This window comes from Tachyglossus aculeatus, chromosome 9 (assembly GCF_015852505.1).
Source record: "Tachyglossus aculeatus isolate mTacAcu1 chromosome 9, mTacAcu1.pri, whole genome shotgun sequence".
Classification (NCBI taxonomy): Eukaryota; Metazoa; Chordata; class Mammalia; order Monotremata; family Tachyglossidae; genus Tachyglossus; species Tachyglossus aculeatus.
The window spans coordinates 19,894,045-19,916,691 of record NC_052074.1 but is presented as its reverse complement, the minus strand read 5'-3'; the positions used below and the strand labels follow the sequence as shown (position 1 = coordinate 19,916,691).

Sequence of the window (22,647 nt, the reverse complement as noted above, 5' to 3'; positions counted from 1 at the left end):
CAGGCAGAGTTTAAGCGCTGTAGCTAGGGACCTGGGATTGTTTTCTAGGGAGAAGGCACAATTTTCTTCAATTATTGGCTCTAAATAGCCTAGTATAAGCTAACATAGTCAAACAAGAAACCTAACGTAGCCAATGAAACCAGAAAATGGAGGCAGACATCTACTAGCAGGGTGAGGACTAACATTTTCTTGTACCAGGTGCAAAACATATGAACACCTCTAGCCTTAAGAACTCCTGGCTAACTGTAGATACCTTAGCAGGAAATAAACCATGTGAGTACCTTCTGGGGTTCCCAGCATGGGCAAACTTACTCAGCTGATGAGTAATTAGCATATCTGTCATTACAAACAGCTACATTTTATTAGATGCCTTGCTGGTTGCCATAAGAAGGTTCCAGTGGTGGCCTTGGGCATTAGAGACCAGAAAACTCCATTTCTCTGTTTGGCAAGGTGGCAGAATCAATAGTTATATTGAGGGTCGATGAGCACTTAGGAAAACCACAATAGGTTGGAGAAATTACAAGTTTCTTTGTAAACAGGGATGTTTCACTCATCTGTAGGAGTTCTTCTGAAGTCAGTTAAAGGGGAATGAAGGCATTATTTATTTCCATTTTCAAAACACCTTTGGCGTGGGCCTAACCCAAAAGCATTAAAAATGATTAACCACAGAATGTAAGGGGACGTTATGTCACATATAGGAAATAAAAAGTGAAGACAAACAGGTATTTGGGGAGATGGAGAAAGTGTAAATGCTGGGGACTTGGAATTAGTGCTAGAACCAGTTTTATTTTCATAGACGATATGAAAGCGGAAAGGCATAGTGAAATCTGTAAATTTGAGAAGCAGTATGGCTTAGTGGATAGAGCCTGTACCTGGGAGTCAGAAGAACCTGGAATCTAATTCTTGCTCCACCATTTGTCTGCTGTATGACCTTGGGCAAGTCACTTAACTTCCCTGTGCCTCAGTTACCTCATATGTAAAATGGGGCTTGAGACTGTGAGCCCTGTGTGGGATATGGACTCTGTCCAACCTCATTTGTTTGTATCTACCCCACTGCTTTAGTACAGTGCCTGGCACATAGTAAGCACCAAATGAATACCATTTTAAAAAGTTCAAAGATGATCCTAAGCTCTTCTGGCCAGTCAAATGCTGTCCTGAGGGAGACAAACTGCAGGCGTTCTAATTAAGCTGAGATATTGGTCAGAAAAATTCACTTGGATGTGAGCAAGTGCAAAGTGATGCAGCTTGGGAAAGAAAATCCAAACAACGATGACATGATGAAGAGTCTGAAGTTATCAACCTTAACTCAGGAAAGGCTGCTCGGAGTCACTGCTGATTACGCGTCGAAGTCCTCAATCCAACTATGGCAATAATCAAAAAGAGCAAGTCCATCACAGGAGGGATGGTAAACTCATAGGACGATGTGCAGGCAGAAAATAGTAATGGATTCAAGAAGCTGAAAGGATTCTGGATGAAGGTTTATAAAGAGAAAAATTAGAGTGCCTAGAGCTTACATCCTAATTATATGGCTGGCTCAAAGGGAGGGTTATCCATCCATCCCACCGTCCACCAAAACATTTTCTGGTGTCACTGTCAAGAGGTGACATTGAACTAATTGGACCACCGGTCTGATCCATTTAGGCATTACTCATATTCTTATGTGCTCCTGGATACAAACCTTGGATCCATTGGAGAAGATATGAGAGGGGTTCTTTGCTTTAACACTAAAAAACTTATGTGCCTTCCCTCTTTCATGTTTACCTACACTGATTTTTTAAAAAAACTTCATAATATAAGCTACCAGTGGGCAGAAAATGTGGTTGTATATTATCCAACACAGAACCAGTCTTTAAAGAGGTGCCGAGTAACTAGCACTGGATGGTGATAGCTCTGAAACAAGTTTTTCACAGCAGCATATACCAATAGAGAATAAACAGCATCAACTCATGGGAACGGAATAGTGCATCAGGAATTCCAAGAAAAATAACCTTCAATAATTTAGAAACATCTCCTGGATGGAAAACGTGGTGAAAGCCAGGATGCAGGAGAAGGAAATCAGTAAGGGGAACAGAATGTCTGCCTGAAATGGAAAAATACAAGAAATGGAAAAAATACCAGGAAATGACTATATCACTGTAAGGAGACATAGGAGCAGGGAAAAATGGAAAGAGAGAATAAGAGAAAGATACATATCTTTGTCAGTTCTGCTCTGGTTCCCAAAACCATTACATAAGATAACTAAGCTGGCAAGTTCACGTCTGTACAAGGATTGCTGTCTCACCTTTTAAAATCTGTCAGCATTTTGAAACTGGTAGACAGTTATATCCATAACATTAACAGTAGAAAATGGCCTCCTTTTCAAGCCATATCTGTGAATTTGGACAAATGGAAAGGATAAAAACATAGCCAAATCTATGAGTGGTTAATTAAAACAATGTTTCCATCATTTATGTTATTTGGAAACGGAGAGAAATGCAAGCAAGGAATTCAATAAGAAGTTTATAACTTTATCTGGCAGCGTTTCCTAGAAAGCCTAAGAAGCCAGGTGATTTGACAAAAATATGTACTGATCATTACACAGTGGTAAAAGAAAAAAAATGAAGAAATACATAAATTCTCTCCATTAAGCCACCCTGAAATTCACTGTTCTCTCAGATGTCCAGCCAACAAATCAGTGTCTGGTATTTTCTTGCCCTCTAAAACATGTATTACTTGGGAAAGATTTTACCCAGCTAAACCTATTAGCTCCCTGTTTGGTTACCTGAGGTAAAACATGTTTCCTACTGGGTTTAGTTTCTACTAACCATACTGACTTTCACAAAGTGAACTACAATTATTACTTGCTTTCCATTTTCCTGCAAAAATTCCATTGGCATACATCATGTCTAACTTCCTTTCTCTACAACTATTGGCAGAAAGGCGGCCATGGTTGGCTAAAGGGCAGGACACCTTGGCAGGACACCCACCTGAGGCCTGAACAGTCCATGAGAAAAAGAGAAGTTGTTCCTCAAAGATAATTTGGGAGACTGAAGCACACTTTTCATGGGTATCTGGTTCTTTCTATGCTCCTAAGAGATTCAGGGAAATCTCTTTTTCCCAAAGCAATCAGGCATTGTCACATTTAAGCAATTCTTTCCTGCATGCAACTGGGTGGTCTTATCTGTGGCAAAACCATCCTGGGAGCATCATGCTGGAGCAGTAGCAGTAGTCCTGGCTCTCAAAGGAAAAATTCATTCAGTCGTATTTACTAAGCGCTTTCTGTGTGCAGAGCCCTGTACTAAGCACTTATCTCCTTCTTGTTCAATCTGAACATCAAAGGAGGCGGAGGGACAGCCAGTAAGTCGTCTTCTCTCAAACTTGGGGGCTCAAAGAATGGCTGCTCTTCATCCCCACAGTGCAGGGGGCTCTGAGCTGCTGCTGCTCCTATTTCCAGGAACTCTCTTCTCCACGTGAAGTGATTACTGATAACAGTAAGCACAGAAAAATGATCTCAGCCCACTAAGACAAGGAACTTTCTAAAGACTGCTCTCAGCAACCCCACGACCCCCACCCCCTACCTCATAGGAAGAGGAAGGATAGGAATAAATGAGATTATGAAGGATTTCACACTATTGCTTCATATTTTTGACTTGCACTGGGAAAGAAAAAACCCTCTGAGGTTCAGGTGTATACTTTCATTCCCTGTCATGAGTAAACAAGTAAATGGCTCAAAACCTATTACGGGACATCAGAGATTTAAATGAAAACAATCTAATTTACAAACACCTCTCATCCATTCAAGCGAATATCTGAAACTATTGCAAGATCCTATTTTAAGAGGATAAAAAACACTTTATTAAGATCTCCAAAATACACTTCGCTCTCCCCAGCTGGATTGTAAAGTCCTTTATCAAAGGGATTGTAGCCACCCAACCCTATCATCACACCCTGGCACATTAGTACAGTATTCTATGCACCGTAAGCACTCAGTAAGTACCACAGGTGACTGAAAAACTACCTATGGAAATGAAATGTAAATGTGAAAAATTCAAGAGGCACTGAATTCCCAAATAATTATAACTGAGATAATCTTTACCTGAGATCTACATCATCTGGAAACATATCTCAAGACATTTTGTATTTAAGTGATTCATATATAGAGAGCAGTTTTACAATTCTAATATTAGGTTTTCATGAGAGCAAAAAAGAAAAATCAAAGTATTTGGAGAAAATAAAGCAGTGCGTACAATTCAGGATGGGAGGGGTGTTTCAACAGGAGAATAGGTTTTATTCTTTGATAATTTTTTCCAAACATCTCTTTCTGGCACAGTGAGGGATTCTCTCCGGGCCAAAGAGAGATGGCAGTCCTTCAGGTCAGGTTCAAATAGCAAAGCCTCCTGTTTAGAGATCAATTGGTCACATTTCCATTCTGCCTCATCACTAAAACATTCCCTAGCTTCAGAGCAGAAAAGAAAAAGTCAAGTCAAAGCTTGAAGTAGAGCTTGAGGAAGTCTGCTTCTACAGACACAATTGGAGCACGGCAGGAGAATGGCATAACACCATGGACAAAGGTACAGAGAAGAATGATGGAAGCAGCATTCCTAGTCTCAATTTCAGTCCAGCAAATGGACATTAGTAGATGGTAGTTGTTGTAGTAGCAGCAGCATGCGTTGAGGGCTCACTTGGTGTGGTGCACTGTACTAGATGCTTGGAAAGTACAGCTTAATGAAGTTACACAATGCTTGAGAAGGCTGAAGGGAAGGGAAAGAACTGGAGAGCAGAAGCAGGGTCATTACCTTAGGCTGCTAAGACTTGTTAGAGTGCAAGTTTGTTGTGGGCAGGGAATGTGTGTCTGTTTATTGTTATACTGTACCCTCCCAAGCACTTAATACAGTGCTTTGCACACAGTAAGTGCTCAATAAATACGATTGAATGAATGAAGTCCCCAGATGGTGTTGGCAACTCCCATCTCCATTATGAGCCCAATCAGGACTCATTCTGCTGCCCACTGTATAGGAAATGAAGCATAAACAAGGTGCTAAGTTCTGCCTTCAGAACTGTGCCAGGTTCCAAATAGCAAGGCATAAAGACAGGAGCAAGCAGGAGAGACCAAAGCACAAGGACGAAGCGTTATGCCACTATGCATGGTCCCAAAGAGGTGGAGACAAATTGCTCCTTTGCATCAATTCAAAAAGGGGAAAAGAATAACTGTGTGATTATTTTCATTCCTTTTCTTCCCCTCCCCAGGAGACCTAAAGAGAAATTACAGCTCAACACTGGTTGAATTATTACTATTTACTATAGGCTGAACGGAAGAAAGCACCACAATTTAAAATATACCTAAAATGCAGTTTATATAAACAATGTATCCTTGTCACATATAACCCAATCATTTAGTTGGAAGAATTATAGACATTTTTACGTGGCAAATTCCACTTACCATAAATTCCTGTGGAAATACAAGGAAACGCCTGTGAGGAAACAAAAAAGATTCAGTAAGCTTCAAAATAATGAAAACCCCCTATCATCAATATCCATTTAAAGATATATTTTGCTCTTCCATGAGGTGTGATATATCCAGGTGGCCATACAGGTCAGTGGGAATAGTTGCACTGACAAGGCAATGATATCTATCATGCGTATATAATTTGGGGCTACAGTAGAGGTCTAGGAAGAAGATCCCTGGATCTTTCAAATGTTTCTGGAGCTCAAAGAATGGTCCGCCAAACTCTATCTTACCTTTCCAGGACTGATCACAAGGTCTCATCATTTCCCATGTGATACAAATTTCAAAATACAAACTGAAACCATTTGAATAGCTAAGTAAGCTACTGTTCATTCTGGACCATTTAAGTGAATTGGTAATTGCTGCTTCTGCCAACATGAAGACAACTATTTTAGGAAAATTCTCATTTGTCAAGATGGCCAGAGAAACATTTTATTTATTTAGTAGCAGCTATACAGTAGCTATTAGTAGTAGGCAACCAGAATGGCAAGCACAGCATTAAAAAATTAGTTTCTATCCATAATCTATTTTAGTATTTTGAGAACTGCTTGTCTGTAGCCAGAACATACTGATGGTTACCCGAATGCATAGAATACAATGCAAACATAAAAATTCAAAGAAAAGGAGTATCAATGAAAAGGGGGAAAGAAAGTCATGTTAAGTGCAGATGGAGCTACTTAATTATTTAAAAATGTTAACATTGTCTAGTCAATACAGCATGGGCCTGGGAGTTAAAATGACTTGGGTTCTAATCCCAGTTCAGCCACTCATCTGCTGTGACACCTTGGGCAAGTCACTTTACTTCTCTGTGCCTCAGTTCCCTCATCTGTAAAATGGGGAATTTTACAGATACTGTGAGTCCTATGTGGGAGAAGGACTTTGCTCAGTCTATCTTAAAACAAGTGCAGGATAAATTCATTATTAATAAATACTGGAAGAAATAATGTGTTTCATTTGGCTACTGATTCTGATGAATTCAAGTGAAAAATACTATAAACAGAAACTTCCACAAAATCCACAAGGAGTAAATTGAAGGTTTTCAGTAGTTCAATGCCTACTTGAAAATTTTTAAACATTTAAACTGAATTACATATCTTTAACCTCTCAAACCACTATTCAAATTCTCTTGAATCTAATGTTCAATTTTATCCCTAAATCTATCCTGGCATCCTTGCCTTCCTCAAAAATTAATCAAAAATCCTTTGGATGCAGGGGGAAAGGGAACAGACAGACAGGTCCTTCTTTGCACTAACAAGGACAAATAGCTCCATTCTACATAGATGCACTTTATGACACTGAGTTTCTAGACTGCCATCAGAATGAACTAATTCTATCAGTGATGCCATCTAGGATGCTTCAGGCAATTCTGCTGCAGAAAAAACATATCGATGAGCACATAAAGGACGTACTAAAATAAAATCCTATCATTGAAAAGCAGTTGACTTGAAACTCCTCTATGTTCAGTTCATTTGGACCAAGTTTCTTCCCCTTCTCCAAAAAAAAACAAAAGAAAGAGGCATTCTAATGTATTAATCAACTCAATGGGGGCACTTTGCCTAATTACACTGAAATCCTAGAAAAGAAAGGAGCAGCATTTTAAAAAAAGTATTTTTGCACACTTGAATTTTTCTTGAAATAAGGACCAATGGCACTAGAGTAATGATGCATGGCACCAAACCCAGTCAATTGGAATGGAATTTTAAAACACATGTCACTCAACATAATAGTCATCTGGGAAACTCTGGGTGTTACATCACTAATAGAGCTTCTAGAGGCAAACTCTCTTCTCACTGAGACCATTCATTCATTCAATCATATTTATTGAGCGCTTACTGTGTGCAGAGCACTGTACTAAGCGCTTGGGAAGTACAGGTTGGCAACATATAGAGATGGTCCCTATCCAACAACGGGCTCACATTCTAGAAGGGAGAGACAGACAACAAAGCAAAACATGTGGACAGGTGTCAAGTCATCAGAATAAATAGAAATACAGCTAGATGCACATCATCTAGGGACCAGGGAGATGGACCCTCCCCTCCCAGAGAAATCCACAGCAACATTCAATAATGGCTCACCCTTCGGGGTCCTTGCACTTTGGCCACTATCTCTTAACTCAAGCTCTGTCTCGTGGGGCAAAGATTACCATTTTTAGCCCTAGCACACAATTTTCTCTTATGAAACCTAACAGAATAGGAAGGAAAACAAAGAATCCACACCGGGAAAATCATTTTTGGTTCTAGTGAAAACAGTTTTAATACAAATGTAAAAGTGGCATGGTAACAGCAGTATGGTTTTCCATTTATTCTCTTCTCTCTTGCCCTTATCTTCCATCTTTCACTCCAATTCTTGGTGTGTTGGCAGTTTGGAGGAAGCTGGGACCTCTCAGCCTTCCTCTCTTCACCCTGGCATCATTCTCAGTCACTACCAAGCCACTAGAAATCAATTCCCATGCTCCCCCTGAAATCTTACTTCTATCCTTTCATTTTCCTTCTCATCTACGGCTGAAAGTAGAAAAATGGCAGTGGATGCATGCTCTCTTCCTTCTTTCTTACTATCTCCATTTAGATAAGGTCTTTATCAGTAAGATAAAGTTGATTTCTGCAACAAGGCAGCAACAAAGTCACTGATATACAAGCTGTTCTGTAAGACCATACTCCCTTTCTCCTCCCTCACAAAGTGTGTGTGCAAAGTGTTATTGGGGGAGGACGGAGGGGTGGGGGAAGAAAGAGAGATAGAGAAATAAAGGAGGATGAAAGATGGCAAACGCTCTCTTAATTGCTGGGGATAAATATCCACAAGCAAAGTCATCAAAGGGCTAACAGGGATAAGTAGTATTAATGTTTATTAAACATTTCCTATGTACAGAGCACTGTATTAAGCATGGGGAACAAACACACATGGGAATAAAACATGGATGAATCCACCACTCTTCTGCTTCACCTTGTGAGAGATGGGTAGTGACATTTGTTTTTCTTCCAAGTGAAACAGTCTGTGTTAGGGCTAAATTACGTGGTGGAAACCAGGAGTATAGCTTAGAAACTAATGAAGTATTTTAGATTACTGTATCACCTTTGCACTTTGGTTTGTTCATAACTTGCCCTTTCTTGGGATAAGCGGAGAAGAGCAGTAACCCAATCTATAACTTTAGATAAAATGCCCTAAAGCTTGTCTTTCCTATCATATAGAGGCTATGTTACCCTAATACTTTAGAAAACATCTATTTCAGTAATGAAAAAAAAGATCAACCAATGGTAACATATAGACATTATGTGGTGGGGAAAAAAAAATGTTCTGAAGGGCTCACCAAGCCAATATAATTACAAGAAAAAGGCTGATGCCTCTCTTTCTTTTACCTTAAGAAATGACTGTTGTAAAGCACATTTATTGCCAGCTGCTTTCATATTTATTACTATACAGAACCATGATTCAGAAAACAAACTATTACACAGCCATGAATAGCAGCTTCACTAGTCCAAATTCTATATTTACCAAAAAGCAGCTGGATAATTTCCACAACAAATAATTAATGTTCTGGAAATAGTAAACAGGAAAATCTCCTTTTTGAAAATTTATCAATATTACCTACAGGGAGAGGTTATCCTAAGTAGACTATGCATGAAAATGAGATCAGCACAATCTTGCTTGGCATTAAAGACATGCATTTCTAAGTGAGGGTAGTCTGTTTATTGAAAGGAAAAAAACAAACAAACCATTAATGGAACACAAACAAATACCCACATTAAAAAGTACAAGGTGGGTGTATTTACTCAAAGATCTAACCCCAAAACCCACGCAATTAAAACTGTGGCCTCTGAGGTTGTGATGTGTGAGGGGAATGGGGTTGCAGCAGCTCTGAATCACCCTGGAACTCAGTGAAGAAACTCCACAGGTTTCTGGGATGAGAGCCACACACAAAATCATTATTTTTTACGATTATTATTATCACTATATTTGTAAAACCCTTACATACCAACTACTGTTCTAAGCTCAGGAGTAGGTTTAATATAATTAGATAAGCTCATTCCTATCCTAAATGGGGCTCACAGTTTGAGCATGTTGGAGAATGGGTGTTAATCCTCAATACTGAGATAAGAAAACAAGCACAAAACGTTAAGTCACTTGCCCCAGTTCACAAGGCAGGCAAGTGGCAGAGCCAGTATTAGAATCCAGATCTTCTGGGTCCTAGTCCCATTTCCTTTCCATTAAGTAGCACTGCTTCTCCTAAGCATCACGGAAGAGCAGCTGCTTTGTCCCACTCTCCACCCAGGGGTGGCCCCCATGAATCCAAGAACATTTGTTTTGGGGAAAAAAAATTAATATCTATACACTCCAAATAATACATCTCCAATTGGTTGCACCATTTTTACTACTGCTATAGTTTCACCAATATGGCATTCTGGGTGGTTTCAATTATCTTTCATTTCTCATTAGAGGAATTTTGATAACCCTTATAAATGAACTGAATGCAGTCCATGGAAAAGTTAGAAAAAAGTTTAGACAAATTCAGAAAATGGGAAGATGTGGGGAACAAAGTCACACACGTATCAGAGCAGGTTTTTTAAACTTTTTAGAAGCTACATTTCTGGGACCTCAACATTTCATCTGTTGGAATCCACTACCGTACATTCTTGCCTCCCCCTCTGCACCCAGAGCAATACTACTGCAGTAAGTGAGAAGAAAATCAGCTGCTACTACTACTACTAGCTCTCAAGAGTTCGTACTTCCAGGGTCAGGGGATGCTTCTCTCACTGCTCCAGCTAAACCTTGAACTTGGGAAATTGAGCAGCAGGGGCAGTAGCAAAATAGCAAAAGTCATTGCACTTCTCACATACTTTGCTGATGTTCTCTCACTGGACTTCATGGAGCACTTGCCTTTATTAGGAAACCCAGGAAAAAAAAAAAAAAAAAAAAAGCTCAGGGGTAGCAGGAGCTGTTACTGTTGTAGCCACTGCCAGAAGGGCTGCGATCCTCACTATTCCCTTGAAGTTCTCCCAGGTGTTCGTGGGCCTCTGGCTCAAAATTTCCATTTTAGGGCATAAATGGTGGTTTAATAATTGTTCAGTGACTAAGGCTAGTTGAACTTTTAAAGTTTTCCGTAAGAAATTCCTGCCAACTGATATTTTCAGAGGTGCTGTTTGCTAGCTCACCATCCCAAGACATTAGTTAAATGCCTAGGTGTCTACTTCGAAGACTTGTTATCTTCCAGTCCCCAAGCCTTCTGGGGGGACTGGTCCAGGAGCCCCAGCCCTTCCTAGACCCATGCTTCCAATAGGCTTAGGGAAATCACCATTCCAAAATCCTTCTCCATAATACTGGCAGGATAATGGCAGCCCTTTCAAGATACTTGTGGGGACTGCTACAAATATTTGGCAAATCTTCATTGAGACATTAGTCACCAGGCAAATGGTCAATTTGGAAAGAGCATAAAGTTAACAACATTTCTTTATAGATTATGGGAAATGAGTTGGGAGCCTCAGCTCAACATGCCTAGATAGGTGGCTGAGTCAGCCTATTCTCAAACAAAAACTGGTTCTGATTAAAAACACTGTTATCGGTTTCTTAATAGAAAGTCACTGTAATTCATAGGGCATGCAAGGACTCCCATCATCACTAACGATAATTTTTCTGTGGTACTTTACAAGTATACTAGGAGGTAGAATCCTGTCAAACTCCTTTTATTCCCTACTCTTTGGGGCTAAAGATAATGGATTTTGAGGCCCCCCACACTGCCTACTCCATTACAACAGCCTGCATTTGAGAACCCAAAGCCTTCTTCCTGGTTATTCTTATATGCATGCCTCCCCCACCATTCTGCATGAACAGTGAGGGACTGATCAGCTCCAAGGCCACATATAGGTCCCTGGAAGTGGTTCCCATTAACCACCACTAATTCCACATCAATTAGCAAGTGCAAGCAAGCAATTAACAAGCACTTGCTAACTGATGGGGCTATTATGCACCTGCAATCATCTGAGCAGTAGCCAAGGGTTTTGGTGGCAGAAGAAAGGGAGGAGAAAGATGACAGGCTGGGTTCCTATCTCACTTCTCTCCCTGCAGGTAAGGGCCAGAGGGTAGGGAAAGGGGGGATTCTCTCTCCTTGCAGGGGTGGCCAGAGTTGCTACTTCCATAAGTCTTCCCTAAGCACTTGATATTCACCCATGGTCAACCCCAAAGCACTTTAAGGATATATCCTCATATCCTGCTTTCTCGTGTCTGTAATGTATTCTAACACCTGGTTCCCTCTAGACTGTAAGATCCTCTTGGACAGGGATCATGTCTACCAACCCGATAATAATAATGACTGTGGTATTTGTTAAGCACTTACTATGTGCCAGGCCCTGTTCTAAGAGCTGAGCAGATACAAGATAATCAGGTTGGACATAGTCCCTGTCCCACAGAGAGATCACAGTCTTAATTCCCATTTTACAGATGAGGTAACAAGCACAGAGAAGTTAAGTGACTCACCCCTGATCACACAGTAGGCAAGCGGTGGTGTGGGGATTAGAACCTGAGTCCTTCTGACTCCAAGGCCCGCTGGACCACTCTGCTTCTCTACTGTATTGCACTCCCCGAGGTACTTAGAACAATGCTCTGCACCCTGTAAATGCTCAATAAAAACCACTTTTTGCTGCAACACATAGTCCCCAGCAGCAGGCCAGAGCTGCAATGAGAGAGGAAGTTGCACAGCTGGAGGGGTAACGAATGGGGGAGAAAGCATGCTCATTCAGTCATGTTTAATGGTCACTTTTGGGAGCCCAGGGGGCTGTGGTGTGGGGCATTTGGGCTCCCCACCACGTGAACTCCTCTATTCATTTGGCATTGCTAGCAGGGAGTTGCAGAAGTGTGAGGATGATCTTGCATCAACTAAGACGAAATAGGAAGACAACCCTTCGATAGGTGAACGTTTCCTCAGAGGAATTGTTGCTCCATGCTGGAGAATGGCTTTATTGTCCCTGTCTTTAATTAATAAGCTAGATGTAATTACCTTTGGAATTACGTTTTTTCCTTCTTTGGAAATTAAACATCCAGTCAAGTCAAAGCTATCTCTCTGCTTAGATGAAGTACAGGCTCCAGAGGATTTCCTCTAAATTAAGCTTCATGACATTCATCTGTAGTGTGAACTGCTCTCTGCCAATGACTTCAACCTGGCATATAGACTGAATTGCTTCCTAAGGAGCAGAAGGACATTTAGTCTACACATTATCGTGGTTCTGTGCTGCTCCTGGGCTGTGAATAACAGCTGTGTCGCATTTTGTAAACCAGGATCTGCCAGCTCTATGATATCATCATCTCTCTGTAAAGGAGAGAGCAAAGACCATAAAATTCAGCTACTCTGCAATCCTTAAGAGTGTCTAGACCAGTACCGTGTCCACACTAGTTCCATGTTTGCTACTACAGTATTCCAGCGGGAGAGGGAAGATGTCAAGTTGCTGCATGACTAAGAGCAAAAAGCACTTAGGAAATTGTTACAAAAAATAATCTATTCACAGTCTCTTCCAAGTGCTTAGTACAGTGCCCTGCATCCAGTAAGCACTAAAATACCATTGATTGATTCATCAAATCGTATTCATTTCCATATTGACCAAATCCTTCATTGAGATCAAACTATTGAAACCACGGTGTTTTTTAGATTGCAAGCTGCAAGCTTAAGCCTCAGAAGTATGACCATAATCAACTCTATCCTTCTATTCTTTTCGCAATCTTTGAGGAAGCAAATAGGATGCCCCCTTTAGACACTCCTTTCATATTCATTATCCCCTAATTAATTCCCTTGTTAAATATAAACTAAACATTAGCCTTGAATAATATCTTCCTGCCTAAGAAAGTAATTTCTTTCCTTGGTTTGTTGACTCGAGATGCATAATAAGAGAGTATTGATCTTTGTTGGGGGGGGAGGGGGGGGGAATCCCACTTCCTAAATCACTGCTAAATTTCTGTCCTGAGAAATCCAATTACTGGGCGGTGAGCACTATGTTCTTACCTAACTTGTCATATTGATATGAACTGGAGTTGGGTCCTCCATATAAAAGCATATTTGAACACTGCAAGTATCCATATTGAAATGACTTTATTTCCCAAAAGTATAGACAACTGGGAAGTTGGAAAATGAATTGCCCAATTTTGCTCGATAAGTGCCATTCATTGATTTGTGTATTGAAGATGACAAAAATCTTCAAAAATAAAGCCCAGCAATTTGTGTGTAAATACTATCTACTCACCCCAAAATGTGGGATTCAGGGGGAGAATAATTCGCATTTTAAAGTGACTGAGATGCAATCTGCTGGAAAGAGCAATGGCTTGGGATGCTGCAACACTTAGCATGTTTTCCTGGAACTAAGAGGGTGGTCCTTAAAATGGGGAGTTCCCATAAATGGGGGAGTCCAAGACTCATTGTGTTTCTTCACTCCAACTGTAGACTCTGACAACCCTTCTGCTAGGCATTAGGCCTGCACTAACTACTTGAAAGATTTCTATGGGGCAGGAAATCTTGAGATATTTCCCATCCACTTGGAATATATGCACTTGGGCATGCTTGTGTGCCTCATTTTATTTTTTCCACCCATTTTCATCTCCCATCATACATGAATACATCAGAAATCTTAGTCTGAATGAATGAGAAAGTTGCACAGCTTCATTCTAGATGGGTGACTGTCTTCACTGAGTTTTATCAGTCCATAGCATTTATTGAGCAACTACTGTGTGCAGAGCATTTGACTAAACACTTGGAGGGACAAGAAGACACTATCTCTACCCACAGAGAGCTTACGATTCAGGGGAGACAAACATAAAATAATTAATGAATTATTTACAAAGGTGCTCAAATAGTACTGTATGCAAATGAGAAGCAGTCAGTAAAAAAGTGCTGATTGTGCAAAAGTGCAGAGATAATAACTGGGAGGCTGTAATGAAGGAAAGATAAATTAAGCAAGCCTCCTGGAGGAACTGGGATTTTCTTACCTTGCAGTTCCAGGTACTTACTAATAAATGACTCACCAAAGGTTTTTAATGCTAGTCAACAAATCAGGAGATCCTCAAAAATGCTTGTGAGCTTGCTACCTGTTGATATTTTCTATTTGTGTATTATATTTCTATCATTCATAATGGAATTTCTTGAGAAAACATGAAGCAAGACTGAAATGGAGCTGCAAAATAACTTCTCACTTGAAGATCAGTCTTCACTGGCTTCTAGTAATTTCTGGCCCTGTTTGAAAGCCCCTGTAAGAGAGATGATGATGATAATGATGATTGATTACGACGATGGTTACTTGTACTATCCGGAGCAGGCTCCATCTACAAGTAGGTCACTAATTAATTGGTTTGATTATCTGATGAACCCCCTGAGAACAGCAGCCCATTTGGAATCTTATGGAAAAAGCTTATTCATGTGTCCCTACTCCCTGTCATCTTTCTCCTAATCAGTCACTGAACTCCCTGGGAACCTTGTGAACTTCAATCTTTGGGAAGACTTTGTGGCATAACAGTGAAAAGCCAAAGATATTGGCTTGTGATCACATTGTATTCTTCATGCTGAACTGCAGAGGCATTTTATTCTTAATGGTATTTGCTAAGCCATAACTTGTGCCAAGCACTATTCTAAATAAAGAAGATACAAATTAAAGAGGTTGGACAGGGGACTCGCAGTCTAAATAGGAGGGAAAACAGGTACAGACATTGCACCTATATGTCATTTTCTGAGAACACAGAGGATACTAACAATCAATCAATACTTACTGAGTGCTTACTCTGCAGAGTACTGAAGAAAGCATGCAAATCCAAGTGCAAGGGCAAAACAGAGGGGATTGGGAGAAGAGGAAATTAAGGCTTATTTGGGGAAGGCCTCTTAGAGATGTGCCTTCAATAAGGCTTAGAAGGTGAGGAGAATGATTAACTGCTGGATATGAAGAGGGAGGCAAAGCAGGCTAGAGGCAATACGTGAGCGAGAGGTCAGCGGCGAGACCAAAATTGAGTGAGCAGGTAGGCATTCGAGGAGTGAAGTGTGTGGGCTGGGTAGTAGGAGGGTGATTGAGTGCTTTAAGGCTGATGGTAAGGAGTTTCTGATTGATGCAGAGGTGGATGGGCAACTGCTGAAGGTTGTTGAGAAACGGGAAAACATGGATTGAGTAGTTTTGTAGAAAAATGATCCGGGCAGTATAGTGAAGTATAGACTGAAGTAGCAAGGCAGCGAAATCGGCATGGAGGCTGATGCAGTAATCAAGGCGGGATAGGATATGGATTTACATGGTAGCAATTTGGGTGGATCTACAATTACTTTCTTAATTTCAATTATGTAGATTCCTATCAAGTTAGGCAGAGGAAGAAGAGGAGAAAGGGTCAGAAGCAGGTGGGAAGGAAAATGGATTGGAGGGGAGACAGCCCAGCACATTGCCAAGATCCGCCCTTTCCTCTCCATCCAAACCGCTACCCTGCTCGTTCAAGCTCTCATCCTATCCCGTCTGTACTACTGCATCAGCCTTCTCTCTGATCTCCCATCCTCGTGTCACTCCCCACTTCAATCCATACTTCAGGCTGCTGCCCGGATTCTCTTTGTCCAGAAACGCTCTAGGCATGTTACTCCCCTCCTCAAAAATCGCCGGTGGCTACCAATCAATCTGTGCATCAGGCAGAAACTCCTCACCCTGGGCTTCAAGGCTCTCCATCACCTCGCCCCCTCCTACCTCACCTCCCTTCTCTCCATCTACAGCCCACCCTGCACCCTCCGCTCCTCTGCCGCTATTCTCCTTATCATACCTCATTCTCGCCATCGACCCCCGGCCCATGTCATCCCCTGGGCCTGGAATGCCTTCCCTCTGCCCATCTGCCAAGCTAGCTCCCTTCCTCCCTTCAAGGCCCTACTGAGAGCTCACCTCCTCCAGAAGGCCTTCCCAGACTGAGCCCCTTCCTTCCTCTCCCCCTTGTCGCCCTCTCCATCCCCCCATCTTACCTCCTTCCCTTCCCCACAGCACCTGTATATATGTATATATGTTTGTACATATTTATTACTCTATTTATTTATTTATTTTACCTGTACATATCTATTCTATTTTATTTTGTTAGTATGTTTGGTTTTGTTCTCTGTCTCCCCCTTTTAGACTGTGAGCCCACTGTTGGGTAGGGACTGTCTCTATATGTTGCCAACTTGTACGTCCCAAGCGCTTAGTACAGTGGTCTGCACACAGTAAGCACTCAATAAATACGATTGATTGATTGATTGATAGTCTTGTTCTTCTCCCTCTTCCTTAATCTCCCCTAGTCCCAGGGATGAGAGGTGCCATTGGCCACAAGGACAGGCAGAGATAGGGCCCTGGCAGGGCCCCTCTCTTGCCACTGAGACCCACCAGAGGAAAGAGAGAGAGACTCTTAAATGGAGTATAGATAAAGGGAAGGAATAGAGTATTATGGGCAGAAGTGGTAAGGGGGTTATGGCAATTTAACATGTATAATTTTTGCTACTTAGATCCAGCTCAGTTCATATCAGCCTACTCATAGCTGATAAACAGAACAACTGGTCACTACCTGCAAAATTTTTCAGTGTGGATTCTGGGTGTCACAGTGCCTTCAGAGCACCCAGATGACAAAGGGAAAATGGGGAAATGCTCAAGAGTCCATTATGCTTTCTTCAAGGGCTTTAAGTTTCTCTTAGTTTGTTACCATCCCATATGGAGTCCTGAAGTAAATGGAATTTGGATCTTCACCTTTAAATGTGAGGCAAATTTTTCCCACAAAAATTTCATTATTTCCATGAGGAAATGTCATGACATTTCCTATGCTGCAATGAATGCATGAGTTTGCAAGATTTTGATGATGTGATGATGACACTGTTATCACATCCTGTAAATCAAGCTGTAAAAGAAAAATGTAAATCACTCTGCCAGATGAATGAAGGTGAAAGATATTCAGTAATAATGGTTCTTTATCACAGTTCTTTTTCTTTCACAGGAGACATACTATACTTTACTAAAGTAACAGATGATTTTCGAAGCCATAACAATGGATATGACAATTTTGGACAGGTTTCATTAACAAACCTTGAAGCATCAACTTGTACTTTGCTTTCAGGTATAATGTATAAGAACATTAATCCAGATTGGGGATTCAGTAATACCGGGGAGGTGGAGTTATATTTGGGTTTTAATTATATAGGCCTGACCTCCCCTCCTCTGGCTGGGAAAGTGATTATACTTAATGATTCTTAAGCCTCCCAGGAGAGGGAAAACAATCACTAAGCATTCTCACGTGGGTCATTCTAGTCTCTGATTTTAGCTGCTGAAAATTGGCTTGATAGGCACCTCCTATTAAATGATCTCATACAACATCACTTCGGAAAACTTACTAATGATGGAAGGGGAAGCAAGGGAAATGGGTCGAAGGGAAAAGCATTGAGCACAGCTATTGGAATAGTCTCTTAAAATATGCAAATCACAGTTGCTGTGCTCTCCAAGATTATTTTGGTTCTCTTTAAACCTTGAAAATATCAAACAAATAAAATCTGATATCCTTGAATTACTCATGCCTCACTAGCGTGAACTGTTTTGGAGGGCTCAGGCATAAATATTATTTACAGATCTTTTCCCAAAAGGATTTCCACCTTTTGGGAAAAAAAATATGGTAAACTAGTTATCACTGATTTAGCATGGAAATTTCTGGGGCATGCCTCTATATCACTCTCTTGATAACACACATTTAGGCAACAGTAAGAGATATGAGAGATAGGATGCTTTAACCATCCAAAGGTTTATCGATAAGGGTAGCATAAACCATCTGTGCTGAATCAAATTCTCAAATCTTCTGACTCAAAGGTTGTTCTTGAACATTAAGTACTGTGCTGCCTCATAGCTGTAGTGCTTTCTATTCCATAGAAACTGGAAACTAAAGGGTTTAATTTTTGCATCACTGATTAGAAAGGGCAATTTCCCCAGAACCCTTTTTGAGATTCCTGATGTTTCACTCTGCCACCTCCAATTTTCATATATTCACATTACATGAACCTGTGAGTTCACAACCAAAGGTTTAATAGAAACATATTAAGCAAAGTAAAAGGTGACAAAGATTACCTGGGACAAGACATTCTTATGGATGAATACAATTGATTTGTTAAAAAATATTTTACTGGGAAATTACCAAGATAAAAAAAAATCTTGTAAAATAGAACAGGTGTAACTATGCAATTACACTACAAATATCCTTATAATTGTGCTGTCCAAAACGGAACTCATCTTTCCACGCAAACCATGTTTTTCCATCACCACTATCCTCCCTGTCTCATAACCTTGGCATTATCCTTGACATCTCCCTCATGCAGCCCACATATTCAGTCTGTCACCAAATCCTGTTGGGTCTACATTTACAAAATTGCTAAAACTTGTCCTTTCCCTCCAAACAGTTACTAAGCTGATCCCAGAAGCACTTATATCCTGCCTTGACTAATGCATCAGTTTCCTCACTGACCTCCCTGTCTCTCCCCCATCCAGTCCATATTTCACTGTTGCTCAAATCACTTTTCTAAAAGAAAAAAAAAATGTACACTCCACATTTCCCACACTCCTCAAGAACCCCTTGGGGTTGCCCAATCACTTCTGCATCACGCAGAAACTCCTTACCATAGGCTTTAAAACACTCCATCACCCGATCCCCTCCTACCCTACCGAACTGATTTCCCCTTCAACTCAGTGCACACACTTCGATCCAACCTATTCAATCAATCATATTTATTGAGCGCTTACTGTGTGCAGAGCACTGTACTAAGCGCTTGGGAAGTACAAGTTGGCAACATATAGAGACAGTCCCTATCCAGCAGTGGGCTCACAGTCTAAAAGTCTAAATTCATTGTAGCTTGAACTCACCTTTCTTGCTATCAACCCCTTGCCCGTGATCTCTCTCTGACATGGAACTCCCTCTCTCCATTAACAATAGACCATCACTTCAAAGTCTTATTCAAATCTCACCTCTTCCAAGAGGCCTTCCCTGACTAAACCCTCATTTCCCCTACTCCCTTTTCCCTTCTATGTCACCTATACACTTGGATCTGTACCTTTTATGCACTTGATATTCAGATCGCGAGCACTTATGTACCTATCCATAATTTATTGTAATGCATGTCTCCCCCTCTAGACTGTAAGCTCCTTGTGAGTAAAGAACGTGTTTATGAATGCTGTTGTACTGTACTCTCCCTAATACTTAGTAGTGTTTTCCATACAGTGCTTAATAAATACCATTGATTAATAAAATATTCACAAATGTTTTAGTGATAACTAAAGATTCATTCATTCAATCATTCATATTTATTGAGTGCTTACTGTGTGCAGAGCACTGTACTAAGCGCTTGGGAAGTACAAGTTGGCAACATATAGAGATGGTCCCTACCCAACAATGGGCTCACAGTCTAGAATGGGGAGACAGACAACAAAACATATTAACAAAATGAAATGAATAGAATAGTAAATATGTGCAAGTAAAATAGAGTAATAAATCTGTACAAACATATATACAGGTGCTGTGGGGAGGGGAAGGAGGTAGGGCGGGGGAATGGGGAGGGGGAGAGGAAGGAGGGGGCTCAGTCTGGGAAGGCCTCCTGGAGGAGGTGAGCTCTCAGTAGGGCTTTGAAGGGAACAAAACATTGAACATTGAAAAATTTGAAAGATGATTTCAAATTAGTGTAACTGACTGGAAAGTCAGAACACAAACCCTGTTCAGGGCTTGGGATTTGGAAGCAGTTTGTAAATTCCTGACAGTTTCCATCACAGTTCATAGTAAAACAAAGTGATGATTTAGTTCTTCAATTCCTCAGGATTAACTATCTGATGTTCACAAGCATAGTAATCAACTGTCTCAGTATCTAAAGCCAAAGAAACGATTTAATTATTTCAGTCACTTAAGCTTACTAGACCGAATAGATAAACTAGGAAAGGAAAAGCTCTTAGACTTTTAAACACAGTAAGAGCTATGTAATGACCTAATAGAGTTCAAATTTATTTTCTAGAGGAATTTGCAATAATTATAACTTGACCTACTTGGCAAAACAGAGGTCCAGCTCAAGTTGGGCATATTTTTTAAAGACATCCATGAACCAGAAAACAAAATAATTTTTTCTCCATGCACTTTAAACTTTCAAGGTGTTAAAACAGCTGTAAATCTTTCCAAGAATCTTTTTGCCAGAAACTACTGGCGAACTAGAAATGGCTAGGCATTTTGACCAAAGAGCTACAATTTAACAGTCATTGCAAAACATACAGAAACTCCAAATTTAAGAGCATGCAAAGTAACTATTATATTGTCTTAAGGAATCTGATCTAAACTTTACTTCATTTGTTAAAATGTGCAGTGCCCTATCCACTAGTTATTGCTGCCTTTGCCACTCCCTTTAAAAAGAGAAGTGTTTATCCAAAGTTTAGAGATTACAGGATCTGGCATAATTCATTTAAAATAATTCAGACAAATGTCAGGACTATAGCGGTCTTCTCTTTCATCCCACCTTTTCTTTGAAAAGCATAAACAAGATGTTGTTTTGCAATTAGAAGATGCAACTAATAAGCTTCTTCCCACATGTGACTGGGAATCAAATGTTGCTGACACTTCATTCCACCCTGAGGCTTAAAAAATTGTCAGCATTGAAGGTTATTCAGTTACCAGTTTCCAATAAGCCATGAAAATTATCCAGTATTGGAGGAATAAAATGAATACAACTTTTAAAACATTAAGGTCAAACCATCTTGCTAAAAATTATTCCTTTCTACAAAGTTGGATTTAATTACTTCAATCTCTACCCAACAGCACAGCAGTTAGGGACAGAAACCATTTTCTACTGTCAAATAAGTTTAATGGCCCATTCCTTTGCCACCGCATATGAGAAGTGAAATCCATGGACAAGTAAATGAAATTTATCAAAGAATGTTCAATCCCTGTGCACCTCACTGGAAAAGACTTTTTAATTTCAGTACGAGAGAACCATTAAGGTTATAATGCACTTCTAGCAGAGGCCTGGGAATCAGTTTGAAACTGATTGAAATCAGATTGAAGACTGGAAGCGATTTGACTGGCAAGCATTTGACTTGTTCCTGAGAGCAAGTAGGATAAATATTAAAAAACACAGATACAAAATCTCAGGGAGTGCTTCAAAATAACAGTTAGGAGCCATTTATAAGGAAACAGTGGGTACAAGTAGAAGTTAATCGTACACACAGCTTGGTGCTCATTTGGAAAAGGGAATTTAGGTTTTGTCTATGTTTCTAAAACATTTTACAACTTTTTGCATAGAAAGGCGACTAGTCAATTAATAGTATGTATTGAGTGTTTGCCATATGCCCAGCACTGTATTAAGCAATTAGTAGAGTACATTACAACGGAGTTGATAGATATGTTCTCTACCCACAAGGAGCTTTAAGTCTAGAGGGGAAGACAGACATTAAAATTGATTACAGCTATGTACATATCTGCTGTTGGACTGAGGGTGGGGTAACAACTGCTTAAAGCATACAGATCTAAGTGCTTGGATCAGTGTCCTTTGGGCATTTGGTATTCATTCATTTGTATTTATTTAGTGCTTATTGGGTGCAGAGCACTGTACTAAGTGCTTGGGAAAGTACAACAGTAAACAGACACATTCTTTGACCACAACAAGCTAACAGTCTAGGGGACTGTATTTACCCTACCAACTTCTAGACTGTGAGCCCGTTATTGGGTAGGGACCGTCTCTATATGTACTTATATAACTTGTACTTCCCAAGCACTTAGTACAGTGCTCTGCACACAGTAAGCGCTCAATAAATATGACTGAATGAATGAATCAGCCCCACAGCACTTAGGTACCTATCTACAGATCATTTATTCATATTAATGTCTGCCTCCCCCTCTAGACTGTAATCTCGTTGCGGGCAGTTAATATTTCTACCAACTTTGTTGTATTGTACTCTCCAAAGAGCTTAGTAAAGTTCCCTGCACAAAGTAAGCATTCAGTATCATTGGTCATGATGAAATACACCATGCTTGTTCCAAATTTGAGAAGAGAGCACCCATCATTTCACAGCCCCTCTCCATGCCAGCCTCCCCCACCTGCTACCAAACCTTCCACAAGAATGAGGAACAGATAGAAAACCAGAGCTCAGACCCAATTAATGCTTGAGGGATCATTTGGGAGACTTTCTCAAGCCAGGGGCAGCCTCACTCCT

At 40.4% G+C, this 22,647-nt stretch overlaps 1 protein-coding gene across 2 annotated transcripts in view; it reads right to left on the bottom strand.

Annotated features, from left to right (window-relative positions):
- MACROD2 (mono-ADP ribosylhydrolase 2) overlaps nucleotides 1-22,647 on the bottom strand; it is a 1,236,128-nt gene that overhangs the window by 416,435 nt on the left and 797,046 nt on the right. For both annotated transcript variants that reach the window (XM_038750842.1, XM_038750843.1), the window contains exon 7: nucleotides 5,420-5,450. In XM_038750842.1, coding sequence (XP_038606770.1) covers nucleotides 5,420-5,450 — 31 coding nt within the window. The remainder of the gene's footprint in view (nucleotides 1-5,419; nucleotides 5,451-22,647) is intronic.